Source organism: Lepisma saccharinum, chromosome 12 (genome assembly GCF_977018435.1).
Source record: "Lepisma saccharinum chromosome 12, izLepSacc3.1, whole genome shotgun sequence".
Lineage (NCBI taxonomy): Eukaryota > Metazoa > Arthropoda > Insecta > Zygentoma > Lepismatidae > Lepisma > Lepisma saccharinum.
Genome location: NC_139240.1, coordinates 35,403,166 through 35,420,369, shown reverse-complemented (window position 1 = coordinate 35,420,369; position 17,204 = coordinate 35,403,166). Strand labels below are relative to the sequence as shown.

Genomic DNA, 17,204 nt, shown 5'->3' with positions numbered 1-17,204 from the left:
CAGATATCATAAAGTAGCAAACTAATTCCTTTACTAACTGTTAAAGATGTTAATAAATTATGAAATAGTTGAAGTGGTTTTATTATGTATAATTTTTTATTTAGATTTTGCTTTGTTAATATAAATCATGGATTTCATAGTTATTTTTGTCTTGCATTCTTGTTTTATTTTTATTGTGCGTATTAATGTAGATTTGTTAATTATCTCTTGAGAGAGAGAGAAAGCAACACTCACAACCACCACAATATGTGTGTGTGTGTGCTACTTTCTTATATTTCAAATTAAAAGTAGCTAATTGCTTATCTTATGTTCGTTATATCAAAAATCCCCCCCCCCCCGAAATTATTGGCGGGGGGATTTTTGATGCCAATCTTGTTGGTGGGGGGGAAATCCCCCTAGGATTTCGCACCCTACCCTTAACTTCTGCATGAGACGAATGTAAATCCATTCATTTATGAACTACATACCATTAAAATCGTGTAAGATCATCATTTTTTACATCGAAAACGCAATTTCTTTGACGATTTTCCCTAAGTTGAGTTGGTCTAAAAAAATTATCGATTTTTCTACTTTGGTTTGATGTAAATTCCATTTTCATTAGAATCATAACCGGAAGCAATTACAACAATTTTTATCTGAAAAAAAATCTTATTTTAAATATCGATACTTTATTTAGATCGCTGTAAGAATTAGTTAATTTTTTTAAGGTTAATTTTGTTTACAGTAATACTCAAAATACTCACGAAGTAGTGTTTATTTCTTGTCGCGTAAATGAGAAGCATAAGCGCAGGCGGAGGGATACATTCTGGATTCTGCTCAGGTTAAGTTCTTGCATAGGACTAGGCATTATGATAGGGAAATGTGTTTCATAATTGGTTCAAATACATAAAGTATTTTAGGGTAAGTGATACATAAGTCATATTCTTATGTTGTTAAGTGTGTGGGTGTGTGTACGGTGCATCATACATTTGACCAGTGAAGAAAATAGTCTTATCAGGTGATGTGTACTGCATCGGTGTGTGCATCTCTTGTGTGTGACTTTTTGTCATCTTAATTCCCACATGTGTTTATAAGTGAGTGAACTAATTTATTTGACGTTCCTTGCTTTGTATTCGATTTATCGTGCTTCGCTGCACGCAGCGTTTGATAAATTAAAGTTCCTGCTAAAATACGGATGAAATGGTCTATTGTGACGCCATCTTGGGTCCCCAAGCTTCGTAATTTGCTGCCGAAGGAACGAGATTTTCGATTCGACAGTCTGCATTGATGAAAAAGGTAGAGGTATGTAATCTTGTAAATGTTATAGTTTTCCAAGAATTGCTCTCGTCAACGGATTAATTCGACAAATAATGTAACGTCATAGTTTGTTGTGTTAATACCGCTGTGTTTTGAACTTGTTTTGGGGATGGGAGAGGATTTAAAGAGCTGCCAACTCTCGCCGTGATTGAGTGCACGTAACCAAATTACAAAGTTTTTCGTTCTACTCGTGATAGTCAGCATATACAACGAATAGTTCACAGAAAATGGCTATTGTTCGAGATGCCCTAGTGCGAGGTTACAGTCGCAACATAGAAAAATGCATGATGACATGCCTGTACCCTAAATTGTGTAGTACACTCTTACAAATTTAAGGGGGCGTGTGAACTTTTTTGTGAATGAGTATGTATGTCCACGAGTTCTTTGAGGGATCAATAAATTGTTTACGAACAGGGGAAGGAACTTTATGCAAAAATTAATTGCTTTTATATTTGGTAGAAATTACGTGTTGAATTTTAAAAATACATTGATGTATATTGTTCCGTTGTGACACAATGTCTGCGAAAAGTGCAAACTAAAAAGTGCAGTTGTCTAGTGTGACTGCTGATTTTCGAGTGGGCTTTGGGTTGACTTGTTTACATTATCTACTAGGCTACTTGTACTAAAGAATAAAAGTGCCTGTATTGCAAAGTTTTAGGTGATGGCCTGAGAACATTTTCCTTCAGTTTGTTTCACATGCCTATTTCCAAGCAATTCACTTGTTCACATCATGCCTGAGTCTATGAACATACTCACTATGCATTTCAATATATATATATATATATATATATATATATATATATGGTAAATTTCTCGTATCGGACAAACAGATTTCTTCAAATTTACAGGAGAAATTACTTACCGAATGCAGTTTCTTTAGACTTGTGGAAGTTCGGGGAAGTGTTTTCTCGCATCGTTCATTTAATTTTGCCGGTAAATCATCTATTTTTCGATATAAACCATTTTGCGTGTTACCGAAGGCAAAAAGAAACTAAGAAAACTTACTCGATATGTCGCAAATAGAGCTTATTTCCGTGAAATAAGCGAAATGCCACTTTCAGCAATCTTTCTCAATGCAGAATACGTAAGTACGAATATTCAAATTAAATGAACTAGCAAATTTCAGCCGTTTGTCCGATACGAGAAATTTACCAAATATATATATGTATGTTGTGTACATATACACTGATGGGACGAAGAGATTGTGGTAACAGTTCGTTATATCGGAGACACATTAAAATCTGATATTTTGTGTTTCGCATGGTTCGTACTTACCAATTGTGTATTGCGGAACCATTATGCTTTTTACACGAAAACAAACACAGTTTTTCACATAGAGAGTAGTTTTTGTTATTCTTTTTTTCACTTCCCTAACAAACAATGTGGCGGGCACATGTTGACTGCCATTGTCGGTATGCAGTATTTCCAACCTTATTCACTGAAAAATACCTACTATCGTGTTAGTCACACGTGCAAATTGCACATTATGCACGGATAGCCACACGAACCATTTCCGATAAGGTTAGGTTTTGGTTAAGTTAGGCAAGCATAGTTAAAAAAAAAAAAAGGGTTGGAAACGCTGACAGGGGGTTACATCATCAAAAGTATGGAGCATCCGGTTCACATAGGACAGGAATGGCAATTGTGCATCGGTGAGATATTTCTTTTGCAAAATTCATGATTTCCCAGTGAAAGATGAAAGAAAATACCTCGACGAACGTTAGAAACCTTAGAGAAACTCATTTCCGTAAGTAGTTTCTTGTGTAAAAATGAAGAAATGTGTCTCCGATATAACAAACTGTTACAGATATTGTTACTTTTTGGATAAATAAATGCCGTAGGAATTAAAAAGTACAATACACTCATGTCAAAACTTACGTGAAATAAAGTTTGTGTTTTTTTGAGGGGACCTGACTCCCTACTAATGACACCTGTACAAGAGCAACTAAATGATTCTTAATAGCCCCCATCTAGTTTGTTGCACTTTTTGACTCTCTCTCCGCACTCAAGCATCTAGTTTGTTGCACGGTGCAACACTCGACTCTTCTACTTCGATGATTTGGAATAAAGTAGTGTATTTGATGTCGGTACATACCATTTGCATCACATTCTCGAGCAGTGTAATATGTGGTGTGTGCGAACTAATCAAATAAACGTTTAAAGCAGCAGACAAGCATTTGTTGAATATTCTGAACTTGAACATTGCTTATCATCTACTTGGTTGTACGTTATTTCCTTTCTCCAGCCTGACACTGGAATACACCTGCACTACACTGAGTGTCAAAAAGTGCAGCGAACCAGATGGGCCTTATATTATGGAGGCATACTTTGTATTAATCCAATATTACTTTTGACCAAGTTCTAATGGTTTATTTCTGAACTAATCCTGGTACACAGCCATTTTTTTACATGGTTTGATTGCTATTTGCCTGTTAACAAAATAAAGGCATGACGGTTACTTACTTTGAGTTTTTCCTTTCTTTATGTTCCTATGCACATGTTTGTTCACTAGCAGCCATTTGTTAGGATTAAAATAATGCCCTAAATGCTTGCAACAGTTAATCACACTGGTGTGATGACATGGGATGCATGCATGAAAAACATTAACGAAAGTGTGTTATGTGTCCGACACTTTAAATATGTAGCAAGTTTTGACTACATTTCTCTGTGAATCATATAGGTTACAGATGCTAATAATTTTTGATGGTAAAATGTGCAAATTATATGAATCCTCAAACATCTGAACCTTAATGCAATTAAAGACAATCATTTTCACATTGTTTCATTTTGTTATTTACATGAGTTAGGACTACTTTTTGTGGAATGCCCCAAACCGAGAATGGTTGCTCTCTGTGAAGTGTGGTTGCATAAGTAGTTTTTGGAATCTTTATTTATCCAGTAAATAACACCTAGTGAAAATTTTGAGTGTTCTAATTCGTTTCACCAAGCTTCAAACTTAACAATTGTTTCCAGAAATGAGAAGCACTTCCTAATACACCTGTCCCATTTCATCTGAAATATCACAGGTAAGTACTAAATGTGTCACCTTCGAATTTCAAAATCAGCTGAAAAATATTTGTTAAAGGATCACATGATAAGACATCCAAAAATAATTTTTTTCTTTTCTGTTGATTTGTTACAGTGTTACCAGCTCACAAAGAAAGACACTGTCTGGTAAAAAGAATTACGTAAGGGAAATAATGCAATTTTCAAACCAGTATAAATTAAAAAGCAAAAAATGGTAGAGACTTAAGGTTTCTTTTATTTGAAAGCTTGTTCAAAGCACTTCCAAAACCTTATTCAGGAATATATTTATGAAACTCTGTTCAACTCTAAAATTAAACATCAGAATACTCAAATTTTAATTTTTTCCAAAGTTCATTTTTTTTATATATAAAAAAAGTGAGGAACCACAGGACATGAGTTTTGCTGTGATAATCTAATATGGGAAATGGACTACTATTTGCAATGCCAATTCTGCTATAACTTCTTACGTTATGTAAAAATTATGTGTAAAAAAATGAAAAAATCCATTTTGACCCTTTTTTCAGAAATCATTTTCTCAAAAACACCCATCTCAAAATTTCTGAAAATTGTATAATATAGTCTTTGGTTACTTTACTTGTGGGAGGTGCAATCAGACCTTGTAAATATTTTGTTGTGCAACTGGGTAGAATTTTTAAAGAAATGTCCTCCCATGTTCCATATTTTTAAAATTTTTATTGTAAAATATGTTACATTGGCGACAATTTGGGTGTTTTTGAGAGAATGATTTCTGAAGAAAGGTCAAAATTGATTTTTTAATTTTTTACAAAGAATTTTGTACATTACATAAGAAGTTAGAGCAGAATTGGCATTGCAAATAGTTAGTCCAATTCCCATGTTATATTATCACAGCAAGACTCATGTCCTGTGGTTCTCACTTTTTCAAAAAAAAAAAAAAAAAATTGAACTTTGAAAAAAAATCAAATTTTTAGTATTTTGATTTTTAATTTTATAGTTGAAGAGGGTTTCATAAATATATTCCTTAATAAGGTTTTGGAAGTGCTTTGAACAAGCATTCAAATAAAAGAAAACAAGTCTCTACCATTTTTTTGCTTTTTTATTTATACTGGTTTGAAAATGCTTTATTTCAGTTACTTATTTTTTTTTCATGAGCTTGTAGCACGAAAAAAATCAACAGAAAAGAAAAATATTTTATTTTGGACATTTATCATGTGGTCTTTTAACATATATTTTTTTCAGCCAAAACCGTGATTGTGAGTTGACAGCACCTGTATGATTTGAGATGAAATCACCCACCTACAAAACTTGCAAAGATACATTAACGTTTGGAATGATATTATCAACATTTTTAAAATGTATAGCTTTATTTCTTTTTGGTGAAATAAAGATGTATGTAGATAATTGTAGTAATAAGATAGATAAGTTCTATAAATATTGTGTTCAACAAATTTTTGTAGTGATTGCAAGCAAAAATGTCACAGGAAACTCAGTCACATTGTTGCAATGTTGGTTGTAATATTTCAGTATAGTCAGACATTGTGAATAAATATGGCAAAAGTGTTCAAAGAGATTAAGAATGTTTATCAAGATTATGTGTTTCTGTTATATAAACAATGCATATTTTTATTACTTTGTAGGGTAATTCAATATGGAGATGACTGGAAATTCTGGGCCAGGTGTGCCCAAGATAATGGTTTTCCGCCCAACATACGAGGAATTTCGTGATTTTTCAAAGTACGTTGAGTACATGGAATCATGTGGTGCTCACAAAGCTGGTCTTGCAAAGGTAATGTAGATTTAATATTTGTATTTAGTGTGTTATTAATGAATAACAACATGCTATTGAAGATTTATATATTCCTATGAATGATAAACTTGTTGGTACCCTTGACTCTCAGTACCCCATAGAAAGATTTTGCATGGTTTATGAAGATTTTGTTTTTTTAAGAATGTTTTCAATTCTTTTTTCCTCGCGGAGATGGGTTATAGTGAAGTAGAGTTCGTCTGTTACCTTACTGTGAGGCAGAACTGAAGGCTTCGTGCAAGTGAATATAGCACCGAACATGTCATTCTGCAAGAGCAGCTATAATTTTATGTGCTTAGGATTGGGACTGGTAGTTATTTTGGATTTGTTGTTTTCTATTTGGTGTTCATAAAAAAATTAAAAGCTGTGAAAGTACTCTGAAATGCCAGGTTTTTACTTACATTGGTCATACTTCGGGATCTAATATTTCAGTTATTTTTGTTTTCTGTGCACGGGAACCAATTATGTAAAACATCGATATCTGTCAATTTAAAAATTAACATAATTCTCAAGGGGGTTACAGTGGGTCGACAGCCCCAACTTGTTTGTTACTTGTGATGACAGGTGGGTAAGGGATGACAAGAAATAACCAGGAAATATTATTATCGACCATTAATCAAGGATGCTGCTAATGCCATTTATTCCCACCGGAAGTTATATATGTTGCAAAAATGGCTTGAAGTTGATCTTGTACCATTCCTATGATGTAGCTGTCCAAGCCTAACTTGTAAATCAGTCAACCTTAATAGAAATAGTGCAGTGTATTCAGATTGAAATTGAATCACTTGCATGGAATGATATATTTCACTGGAGGGTCGGTAATGCATAATCCTAGCTTTCAGTCTGCAGATTTGTTGCCGTATTGAAAAATCGTATGAGGCATGTAACTTGTTTTAAATTCATTGGGTGTCTACCAGTCAAGAATGTCAAGAAATCAATAAGTAGGTCAAGAAACATGCTTGTGGTCAAGATTTTTTCTATTTTTTTTAGAGTATAGTGAATTTACATTATTACTTGTACTGGGATTTGATAAAAAAACAAAATTTGGAAATCTAAAATTGTATTGTTATGTTTAAGATTTGTTCACATTCTTGTATGTGTGAAGTTTTAAAAATATCAAATAAAGTAATGGTGGCCATTCACCATCCAGGATGAAGTCTCAAGCATTCATTTTTACATGCATTAATAATTAAAGCAACTCTAAATCTCTTTAGTTTTCATCTTAACCAGCCTTGTGGTAAGGGTTTTTCATTAAATAAAAATATCTATTTTGTTAATTTCGAACTATACCTAAGTAGGGGGTGAATAAACGTCAAAAAAGCTCAAGAATTTTGGTAGACACCCTGTAGAAGGTATGAATGATACAATCGAATCATAAGACAACATAGCCATTGTTACTATTGTCATTTTTTTCCTCCTGTGTGTATTATGTTATATAATTTATAAATAGGCTCTTACTCTTCTACCACAGCTTTTTTTATATATTTTTGATTGAATTTTTTATATATATTTTACTTGTGATAATCAAATCAAAAAAAACATGTTCACAAACCTTCAGTTCTGTGTCGAAAAGTGTGCTATGTGCCGAGCCCAATATGCTGTGCAGTGGGCTATCTGTAATGTGTATTGTTCGTAGTGCACAGTGTGGCCAGTAGAATGTGCATGGGTCAAGTTCTACCAGCTGTGGAATGAAACCTGTGCTAAGTGCCACCGAACATGTTCGGAGGATGTGTGTCATTGTATACTGCAATATTGAGAAGTTGCTCCTGATCTCTGACGTAAAATTGGTGATACAGAGGTGTCGGATTGTAATGAGAGAAAATGGTGTAAAGGTGGAGAAGGAAGTGAGAAGAAATTGCGATGGGAAAGTAAATGCTATCTTAACAACAAGAAACAACGTGTGTTGGCGAAGCAGCCGCTGCCAGATGAGGTAGGCCTATAACCCAGTTATTAAATAACACATCTGTTCTTAAAAAAGGAATAACAATAGCAGATGTTAAACGCATACTTCAGCCATTGGAAATGACAAACAATATAAAACAGGAGAAGAAAGATCTTCAAGATGATGATTCCATTTTTGAAGGAAGAAAGCAAAGACTTGTACAAAGGATTGGTTACTTGAGTTAATAGGCTAGCTATCACGTGTTTGTTTCTTTCAGTTTCATGTTTCAGTCATACATTTTCATTTTCAGTTTCATGTCATACATTTTCATTTCAATCCGAATCTAATTTTATCCTAACTCTCCACTGGTTCTACCTTCCAAATGTAATACGAAACCAGATGTTTACTAACTCTGCACTTGACTCGTTATTTGGTTTTTGAATTGGTCCTTAGCCCTTGGACATACCTCTTTTCTCAATATTGTCACTTCAACACTTCTTCATGGTGGTTGCGGTAAACGCGGTTTAAAATTACTTACGTGAAATTTAAAAGATTTCGTATCTCAAGTAAATCTGCATGACTGCAAATTTGTTTTTATTACAATACGTATTTCCATATAAAAAGGGTTCTTATGACCATGTCTCTGCCACAAATATGGTGGTTTTTCCTTTTCAACAGTTTTTCTTCATTTTCTCGGAATTCCGTTTTTGGTACTTAGCCCAGTTTTCATTTCCACTCTACAAATTTTCTTTCTAAAATGTTGTGTATTTTCGATCTTTTTTCATATTAGGAGATGGGCATTGCATGTCCTCAAAGGGTAGTCTTTTGTGATGCTTCCATGCAAATGTGATCTATCCGTAATCTATTGTGGTGCTGACAGGACCATGCGAAGTACAATTTTTTAAATTTTGATTTTCTTCTCCTTTAACTTTCATTATTGGGAGGTACAATGTATAAATTTCACCTCTGGTAAAAGCCCTGTGATTCTGAAAAAAGGAAGAAACAGTCAATTTCATCTCTCTACAACAATTCTCAAATTACTATTTTTTTAAATTTTGTGGCAAGTTTGCAAAGTGCATGCCTGGAAATTGCTTGTCTAGAGAGGCTCCCTCCCGTCTGCTAAAGGTTAACTATGAGATATTGTTGCCATTCTTTTGGTGAAAGTAACACTTTGTGAACTTTATGGTCGTGATGGTACAGTCACGAGCACTTCTGGGTTGTAACGATACCATTGAAAGTCAATGGATCTAACAACCCAGAAGGGTCCGTGACTGTACGTTGACATCTAGGGTTCGGAAGTTGATGACCTAAAAAATATCAAACGAATGACCTTAAAATTATTTAAAAAATGACCTAAAAATAATTTTTGCTCTGAAAATGAGTTTTTTTTATTTTTTAAATAAATTGCATGACAGTAGTTGAATAATTCAATGAAATCTGTTTTTGGTGGTTTAAACTACTGAAGCAAAGGGATAAAAGCAATTAAGTGCTAATCTAGTTTGCTTTATTTTATTTCAAGGTTTCATAAAATGTACCCCAAAGTTTTTATGCTAGGTCATTCACCTTTCACTGTGGATCTTCCACGATACAATAGTCGGTCAGCATCTGAAAATTGTAATTCACGTGCATCAGATTATATTTTCTTATTGAGACTAATTTTACTTTAAAACCACAGATTAAAGTGTTAAAAGAAATCGACAAGTGAACCTGAAAGTTGGCTTCACACAAAGTATTCTAAGTTTTCTAGAGAAAATAGAAACACCACAATTAATTATTTATTGCATAGCAAAATATTTCAGTTATGCTAGCAAATGCATTTAAAACTCACGAAACAGGGGAGGAAATAAATAAGCCTCAAAAATTAAGAGAAATGCAACAAAAACTAAAAAAAAAATCTGTAGAATGACCTAAAATGGAAAATAAAAATAATGTTTTCTGATGGAAACTGCAGGTGTAGCATTATTTTCAAGGCTCAGAAAAAAATATGAATTTTCATCAACTTCCGAGCCTTATTGATTACTGTGTATCACTGTGTAATATGAATACCTAATTGGATGTTTGTTTCCAGGTGATCCCACCCCCTGAATGGAAGCCCCGTAAGGGGGGCTATGAAGTCGAGAATATAGACGTAGTCATTCCAGCTCCCATCTGCCAGGTAGTCACTGGCAAACAGGGCCTTTTCCAGCAAATAAACATTCAGAAGAAGGCCATGACGGTGCAGGAATACAAGACTTTGGCTGAGAGTGAGAGGTAGGAGTTCCTTTATTTGATCTGACAATTCAAAGAAAGTTAAGCTAACACAATGATTAGGGACTTGCATATTTTGTTTTAGACGGAAACACAGATTGTGAAATAACATGTTGTATGTTCATTTTTCATGTTTGTGAAAGGTGTGAGGTGCATTTTCCTACCATATTTTGTCACAAAATGTTGTGGAATGAACTGCAAAATGTGAAATAAACTTTTAAATAGAGTTTATTAACAGAGACTCCACTTTCTGAAGTCTGAATTATCCTACAAGTTAAGCAATTCATGGAAAATTTATTAATTCTGCTGTAAATATTTGAGAAGCAAAAATGGACTCCCTTACACAGCAGGAATAAACTTCATACTCTGATAACTACATAAATATGCTATTAGAAAGGAAATGTTTACTTTGTATAAAGAGTGTAGTTTTTAAAATCAAATTTAGGTTTATATTCACAATTTTAACACACCAATGTTATTTTGTGTAACACTTTTGATCCCAGAATGTGCCCAATTGTTGTACCGAAATCTCGATCTTTTATTCACCATAAATATGTGGCCCTAACATGAAATATTCACGCTGAAGATTCGAAGCTAGGACCTGTAACTTTGCAATACCTCACACTGACCGCTCGATCACAGAGACTTATGTGGACGAACAGTGTACTCATGCATACCCCTTTCTTATTAATTGAAAACTAGACATCGAAGTTTATTTTATGTCCACCTCATCCACAGACTTACCAGGACTGGACCTACAGTTTACAAGCCTCCCTGGTGGCATAGTGGTAATGTCATTGATTTCTAATGAAGGGGTCCCGTGTTTAATACCGATAAGAGCCTCATAGTGGGTTGTATCCTACTTTGAACTGTCAGTCCAGTCCCAATTAGCCTATCTGTACATTAAGTGGACTTAAAAACTCAAACCCTGTATTTTAGAGTGGAATCTGGAGCAGTATGTGCCTCCACCGGATATCCAATCCAGGACCCCTCGATTCCAAGCATCAACAGTGCCAGTAAACAATTTGGAAGGACTATAATGTGAATAGCTTATCTTAGACAACAGGTATAACTAGCAGGAAACTGAGAGACCCCGTTGGTGGGGGGGGGGGTGCATTTTGAACTTGCAGGGTTTGGAATTTTCTATTCAATACATACATAAATAAACTACCTCTGAAATGCAGATTCTCTGTTTTTACTATCTGGATTCCGGATTTTAAAAAAATCCGAATTTGGCCATCCCTAATACAGACATGAACCTTGCACTAGGTATTCACTTTGTCTATGTAGATATTTTTTTAAACATTAAACCAGAAAAATGATCCTTTACATGTTCAGTATTCAGTGTGGAGAAGAAGTCGCTAAGACTTAAGAAAGTTTTGTATGGAGTAAAAATAAAATGAATAAAGAACGGCTGTTGAGTCGCTTGCAATAATTTTTGAAGTGTATGGATGATCTACATTGATTTATGAGGTTAATTGAAGCGATCGGGAGTAAAACATGTTAGTGGCATTTTTGTCATTATTGAGTTACAAAGTAAAACGAACCATCCTTCAATTTTCGCGTGAAGTTGCCATGCATGCAATTTGGATTGGACTCTGAAATTCGTAAACACAGCTTGCAAAACAATTTATTTACAGTATAGCTTCTATAAATCTTTTTTCTTAATAAAATTTAATAATGACCAAAATGTCACCATGTTTTACTCTCGAACCCTTCAATTATGACATAAAATATTTTCTAATGTAAAAGCTGTACTCCAAACATATATCTCCTAACATTAACTAAGTGACAGTACAGTATACCCAAACGAGAAAAAAAAATGACACATGTTATGTCTTAGCTTTTAAGGGTTATTGAAAGAACAGTGGAACCTCGATTTTATGTTTATAGAAGTCCATTGTGAAAAAAATAACTATTAATTTCGAATCGAGGATATCTTTCAAGATTTTCTTTGTTTGGCCCATCAGGATGGAATGTAGAGTATGGGAAAATGCAAAAATTCAGAATCTTAAAATTGGAGTTTGACTGTATTATTGCATTTACTTTTGTATGTTGATATAAAATACATGTTCAATTGTTCTAATGCACGTTTAAATGTTTTCCAGGTACAACACACCTCGGCATTTCGATTATGAAGACTTAGAGAGGAAGTACTGGAAGAACATAACCTATGTAGCCCCCATATATGGAGCCGATGTGTCTGGTTCACTGACAGATGATGATGTTAATGTTAGTATTGGTCATATGTTTTCATTTAATAGGTAGTTAGTAATTTTGCTGTGGCTTGTGTCCTTTTGAGCAAGTGTAACAGTTAGAACTATTCCCCCAAAGTTTGCATTTTCATTTTAGTTCATTTTCTGCCAAATTTACATAATACATGACAAACACCATTTTTTGCACAATAAATACCAATGTTACTCGCATCAATGTTACTCGCATGGCAATATTGCACCATTGATGTAAAATGTTTCTCGTGCTACAAATACCGATGTTACCTAATCCGTGTGATGGTAGGTGCAGACTCAATCTCCTGCCAGAACCCTGTCACTGCTCAGTGGAAAATGTTCCGACAGAAGGTTAAAAATTGTAGGAACATTTGTAGATGGTTTTATTTAGCTGTGGGAATTATTTCACAGTAACTGTACAATAGTTTTTTTAAGACTATAACAAAAGTGTGCTGAATTCACAGAAAAGGCCACAATTTATATGTTATGCCAAAGTCAAAGTTATTTTGCAATTTTGAATGTTTGAAAGATGTATTTAGAACATGCCACTGCACATACGTAAGCATTCCCCCCCCCCCAACATAACCACAGTTTTTACTTTGTTGGTTGCCAGTACTTCATCAGTGTATTTAGTGGTACCTTTTCTGCTGATTATCGACCAGGTGGATTCTGAAAAGGTTTCCAATCTTTCGAGAGCTAACATCACGTTTGTCTTCAGGGTAGAATGCCTTGAAACCCTCCGCAAGTCAATTCTGTTGGCATCCTGAGAGAATCTGTTTATTGATGACTAGATCTAGGATGTTTATGACTTAGCATATTTTTTTGGGTAAGGGTGATGTGTTTCCTAAATATATAAAAATTCATATTGTGAAGAAACTAGTTTAATTACGGTTCTTTTTAAGGTCATATTTTGGCATATGTAGCCATTTCTACGTGATAAAGCATTTTTGATGGATTTTCGGTCATATTCAGCATATTTTCGCTTTTTCAAGAAATATGCGGCCATTTTCCAAGTCTATTCGTTCTTACTCCAATGTTCCCTCGAGGTGTTTTTTTTCTTACTGCAGCAAAATCCTTTTCATTTTTAATTGAAAATTTACAGAAAGTTTTAATTGTGCATTTCAACTCATCAGGGCCCATAAAGTGAGCTAAAAATAGAATGTATATGAAAATATATCAACATAAGTTAGATATTGATGTTTGAAACAGTCTAGTTATAAGGGCATATTTTTGAAATTCTAGTGCATATTTTGTAAAATTTTAGGTCATAAGAGCATATTTTATTTTGCATATTTTGGTGATTTTTAGGTCGTAAAAATCTTAACCCTATTGATGACGCCTTTAGTAGGGCTAAGCCCATTCCGATTAATCTGTATTGATCAGTTTCAGATGTATCAGTATCAGGTTGGATTTTATTTACTGTTACATGCCGATACTTTCCCCCTCTGCCCAATAATGCCTCCCAACACTTCCATGAAGTCCAATTTTCTTGGAAGTTATGCAAAATTCGAAGTTTCCATTGATTTTCTATGAATATTAATGTTAACAACTTTTTTTGTAAACATATACTGTCTGTTGAAAAATTATTAATACTAGAGTTTGGACATATATTAAAAATTAACCAGTAGACCTACATCAATATTTAGCTTACTCAATTCTGGTTAATCTATGCTAACAAAAGTTTTTTCAAGTATGCCTTGTATTTTTATCATTGTGAGAACAAAAAAGTGCATTTTTTTTAGTTTTGCAGACTAGAGTTACAGACAGTAGGGTATTTTTATATTCTTACGTAATTTTTTAATATTTTAAAGCAAAACTGGTAATCGGTGCTTGTAATTTGTAGTGGATTTTTTTTTAACAACTTATTTAATTGTTGCCATTTTGAAGCATTGGTATTGGTGGGAATTGGTATGGAGGATGTGTTCAAAGTGGTATCGGCTCAGTAAAAGGAAAAATCAAAATTATCTTGAAATTGTTAATACTGTATTTCACTTTGAAATAATCTGCTTCTAAATTGTAAAAAGGTTTGTTCATAATTGAGTTTCCTGTTCGTTCATAATTTTCACAGAAAATTGTGAAAGGGAATTGCTCTGTGAAAAATCATTCCATGCATTTTCTTAATCTTGAAAATATGCCTCTCATTTATACAGTATTCTAGTGATTTTTGAAATATATATTTGCACTAAAATATTACTTTGTTTGGTAGGAGTGGAACATTAATCACCTGGGAACTATTTTGGATTATGTGAACGAAGACTATGGTATCAGCATAGATGGAGTGAACACAGCATATTTGTATTTTGGAATGTGGAAGACCACATTTGCATGGCACACAGAAGATATGGATCTCTACAGCATAAATTATTTGCATTTCGGAGCACCAAAGACATGGTAAGAAGATTCTTTATTAGTGTTAATTAATGAAAATGTAATTTAACCCTTTCGGCCTATATGATAATGGATATATCACAGCCAACCTTCCATTTTCGACCCTTTTCTGAAAATTACTGGTTCTAAGTACTGCACAGACCTCAAATTTTATGCAAAAATACAAAATGCTACAGTTTTCAATGTAACTTACAAAAACTTATGTAATTTTTTCAAGTGTGCGTGTTGTCATCCCAGAAATATTAAAAAATCTCAATTCTATGTGTGTTATTTTTCCCTTTCTGTTACTTTGTACACACATTAAGTTTAATGTATGAATACCAACTTGTATACATTATAATATTATGTACAAAAACTGTATGTAATTTTCTTCAGGCGTGAGTGTTGCCATCCCAAATATATGTATATTTTTAAATCTGTTAATTGTCATTTTTATTTTTGTCAATGTTCAGTGAATGACATAATTTTCTACATTATCTTCTTCACATTCAGACCCAGAATCATTCATAATCTCCTCCAGACATTGCTGAATATCCTACTGGAAGATTATCTGCCGGAAAATAAAGCGTTGCCAGCCAATTTTCAAAATGAGAAAATGCACAGCTCACATGTCATATAGACAAGCAAAGAAAGAACGAAGAAATGGCATATGTGCTGCCATCAGTTCAGTTATGAACTGAAATGTCAAACATGTGCAACAAAACAATTGACTAACGATGTAGAAGCATGTAAACGTGCCGGGGTGTAATTTTTGTCCATAAAATATAAGGCGAAATCTGTTTAAAATGTAATTCAATACTGCTTGACCCCATTTGATCTAAATTTGTTGTACTTCCAGTGTGGCAATGGCTGAAATTTTTAGTTGATTTCTTTTGTCATTGCTAGAGGCACATATTTTTGGTAAATAAAAAAAGCAAAATTTCAATGCAAACAGTCAATTTCGGGTTCAAAAGTACTAAATAAAATAAAATTTTGGTGTTTTAGCAGTGAAAGATTAGATCAAAAGCAGTATATAAAATGACATTTTGGCTTTAAAATTCTCACACTAATTCTAAATTTACAGCAGGATAATTCAAACTTCAGAAAGTGCCGAATCGGTAAATAAACTCTAAACCTTGGTGTTGGAGTCTATTTTGCATTTTGCAGTTCATTTCGTCACAAGGAAGGATAGGGAAATGCACCTCACACCTTTCAGAAAAATGAAAAATTAGCATTACAATATGTTATTTCACATTTCGTGTTTTCGTCAAAAACTAAATATGGATGCCTCTATTACAGGTATGCCATCCCACCGGAACACGGGAGGAGGCTGGAGCGTCTGGCATTTGGCTTCTTCCCGGCGAATTACAAGGACTGTCAGGCGTTCCTGAGACACAAAATGACCCTGATCTCACCTCAGATTCTCAAGCAGTATTCCATTCCCTTTAACAAGGTAAGTGAGACTTGTAATTTTTGTATCACATTAGAGATTCCCATATAAGTTGATTCGAAGCATGCTATAAATTTATCCCTTAACCCTTAGACGACTGAGTGTGTTTTGCCAGTAAACTCGCCAACAACGGAGGCGTTTTCAGTGCGAATTTTAAACTTCCGCATGTTTTTAAAGAAAATTTTATATCGGAATTAAGAACGGTAGAGTTACAAATTATACCTTGTTTTGTTCAGTACACATGGGGCTATAATGCTATGCTATATAAAAAAGAATTCTGTTATCGGGTAGAAGAAGATAAACTTGTTATATTTTTTTAAGAAATCTGAAATTCGTCTGACCCCCACGCTAGCAACGGCGGGACTGTACCTACATGTTGTCTGATGTTTTTTATTATTGTGGAAAAAATTGTGCACATATTGCAGATGCTTTCCAAAAAAAAATGTAAAGCAAGATAAAATCAAACGGGATTTTCAGAGGGCTGCCCCTCCTCCCAAATATAACAAAAATGAAATTAATTAAACTTTACTAATTGCTAAGTACATACCTCAAGACCATGCAGAACTCAGAACATGTATATCCGAACATTATCCGAGATAGTATGTTCAAAAAGTCTCATACTACGAGAAAAAGCTCCTTGTGACAATATGTCACAAGCCGGCGTCGGCGCAAATACCTGCTGTGACAATGTCGCAACCTGGCATGTAAGTGTTAAACAAAGACTGTGACAGCCCAATGTAAATGCACACAGTTTTCCATCGTTCCAAATAAAATGTAGAGATACTGGTATGAAATATAACATTATCTGTTATCATCACTTGACCATGTTGTTACCCCTCTTCCTCTCTCAGGATGGCAGTTGCATTCGAAGGACCAAGCATTTTGCATCAAAGCATGCAAAGAAGAAAGATATGGGTTTATCAG

The 17,204-nt window shown here is 34.1% G+C and overlaps 1 protein-coding gene across 8 annotated transcripts in view; it reads left to right on the top strand.

Moving 5' to 3' along the window:
• LOC145995971 (uncharacterized) overlaps positions 1-17,204 on the top strand; it is a 133,608-nt gene that overhangs the window by 59,331 nt on the left and 57,073 nt on the right. For 3 of the 8 annotated variants that reach the window (XR_014442737.1, XM_083132065.1, XM_083132059.1), the window contains exons 1-6: positions 980-1,281; positions 5,940-6,088; positions 10,057-10,238; positions 12,344-12,467; positions 14,670-14,854; positions 16,130-16,283. Coding sequence is in view for 7 of the 8 variants with exons in the window: in XM_083132065.1 (XP_082988191.1) it covers positions 5,951-6,088; positions 10,057-10,238; positions 12,344-12,467; positions 14,670-14,854; positions 16,130-16,283 (783 nt within the window). In the remaining variant the exon portion in view is untranslated. Of the gene's footprint in view, positions 1-797; positions 901-979; positions 1,282-5,939; positions 6,089-10,056; positions 10,239-12,343; positions 12,468-14,669; positions 14,855-16,129; positions 16,284-17,204 lie in introns of those variants that run through there. The other 5 variants (XM_083132061.1, XM_083132064.1, XM_083132062.1 and 2 more) reach the window with 3 other exon arrangements.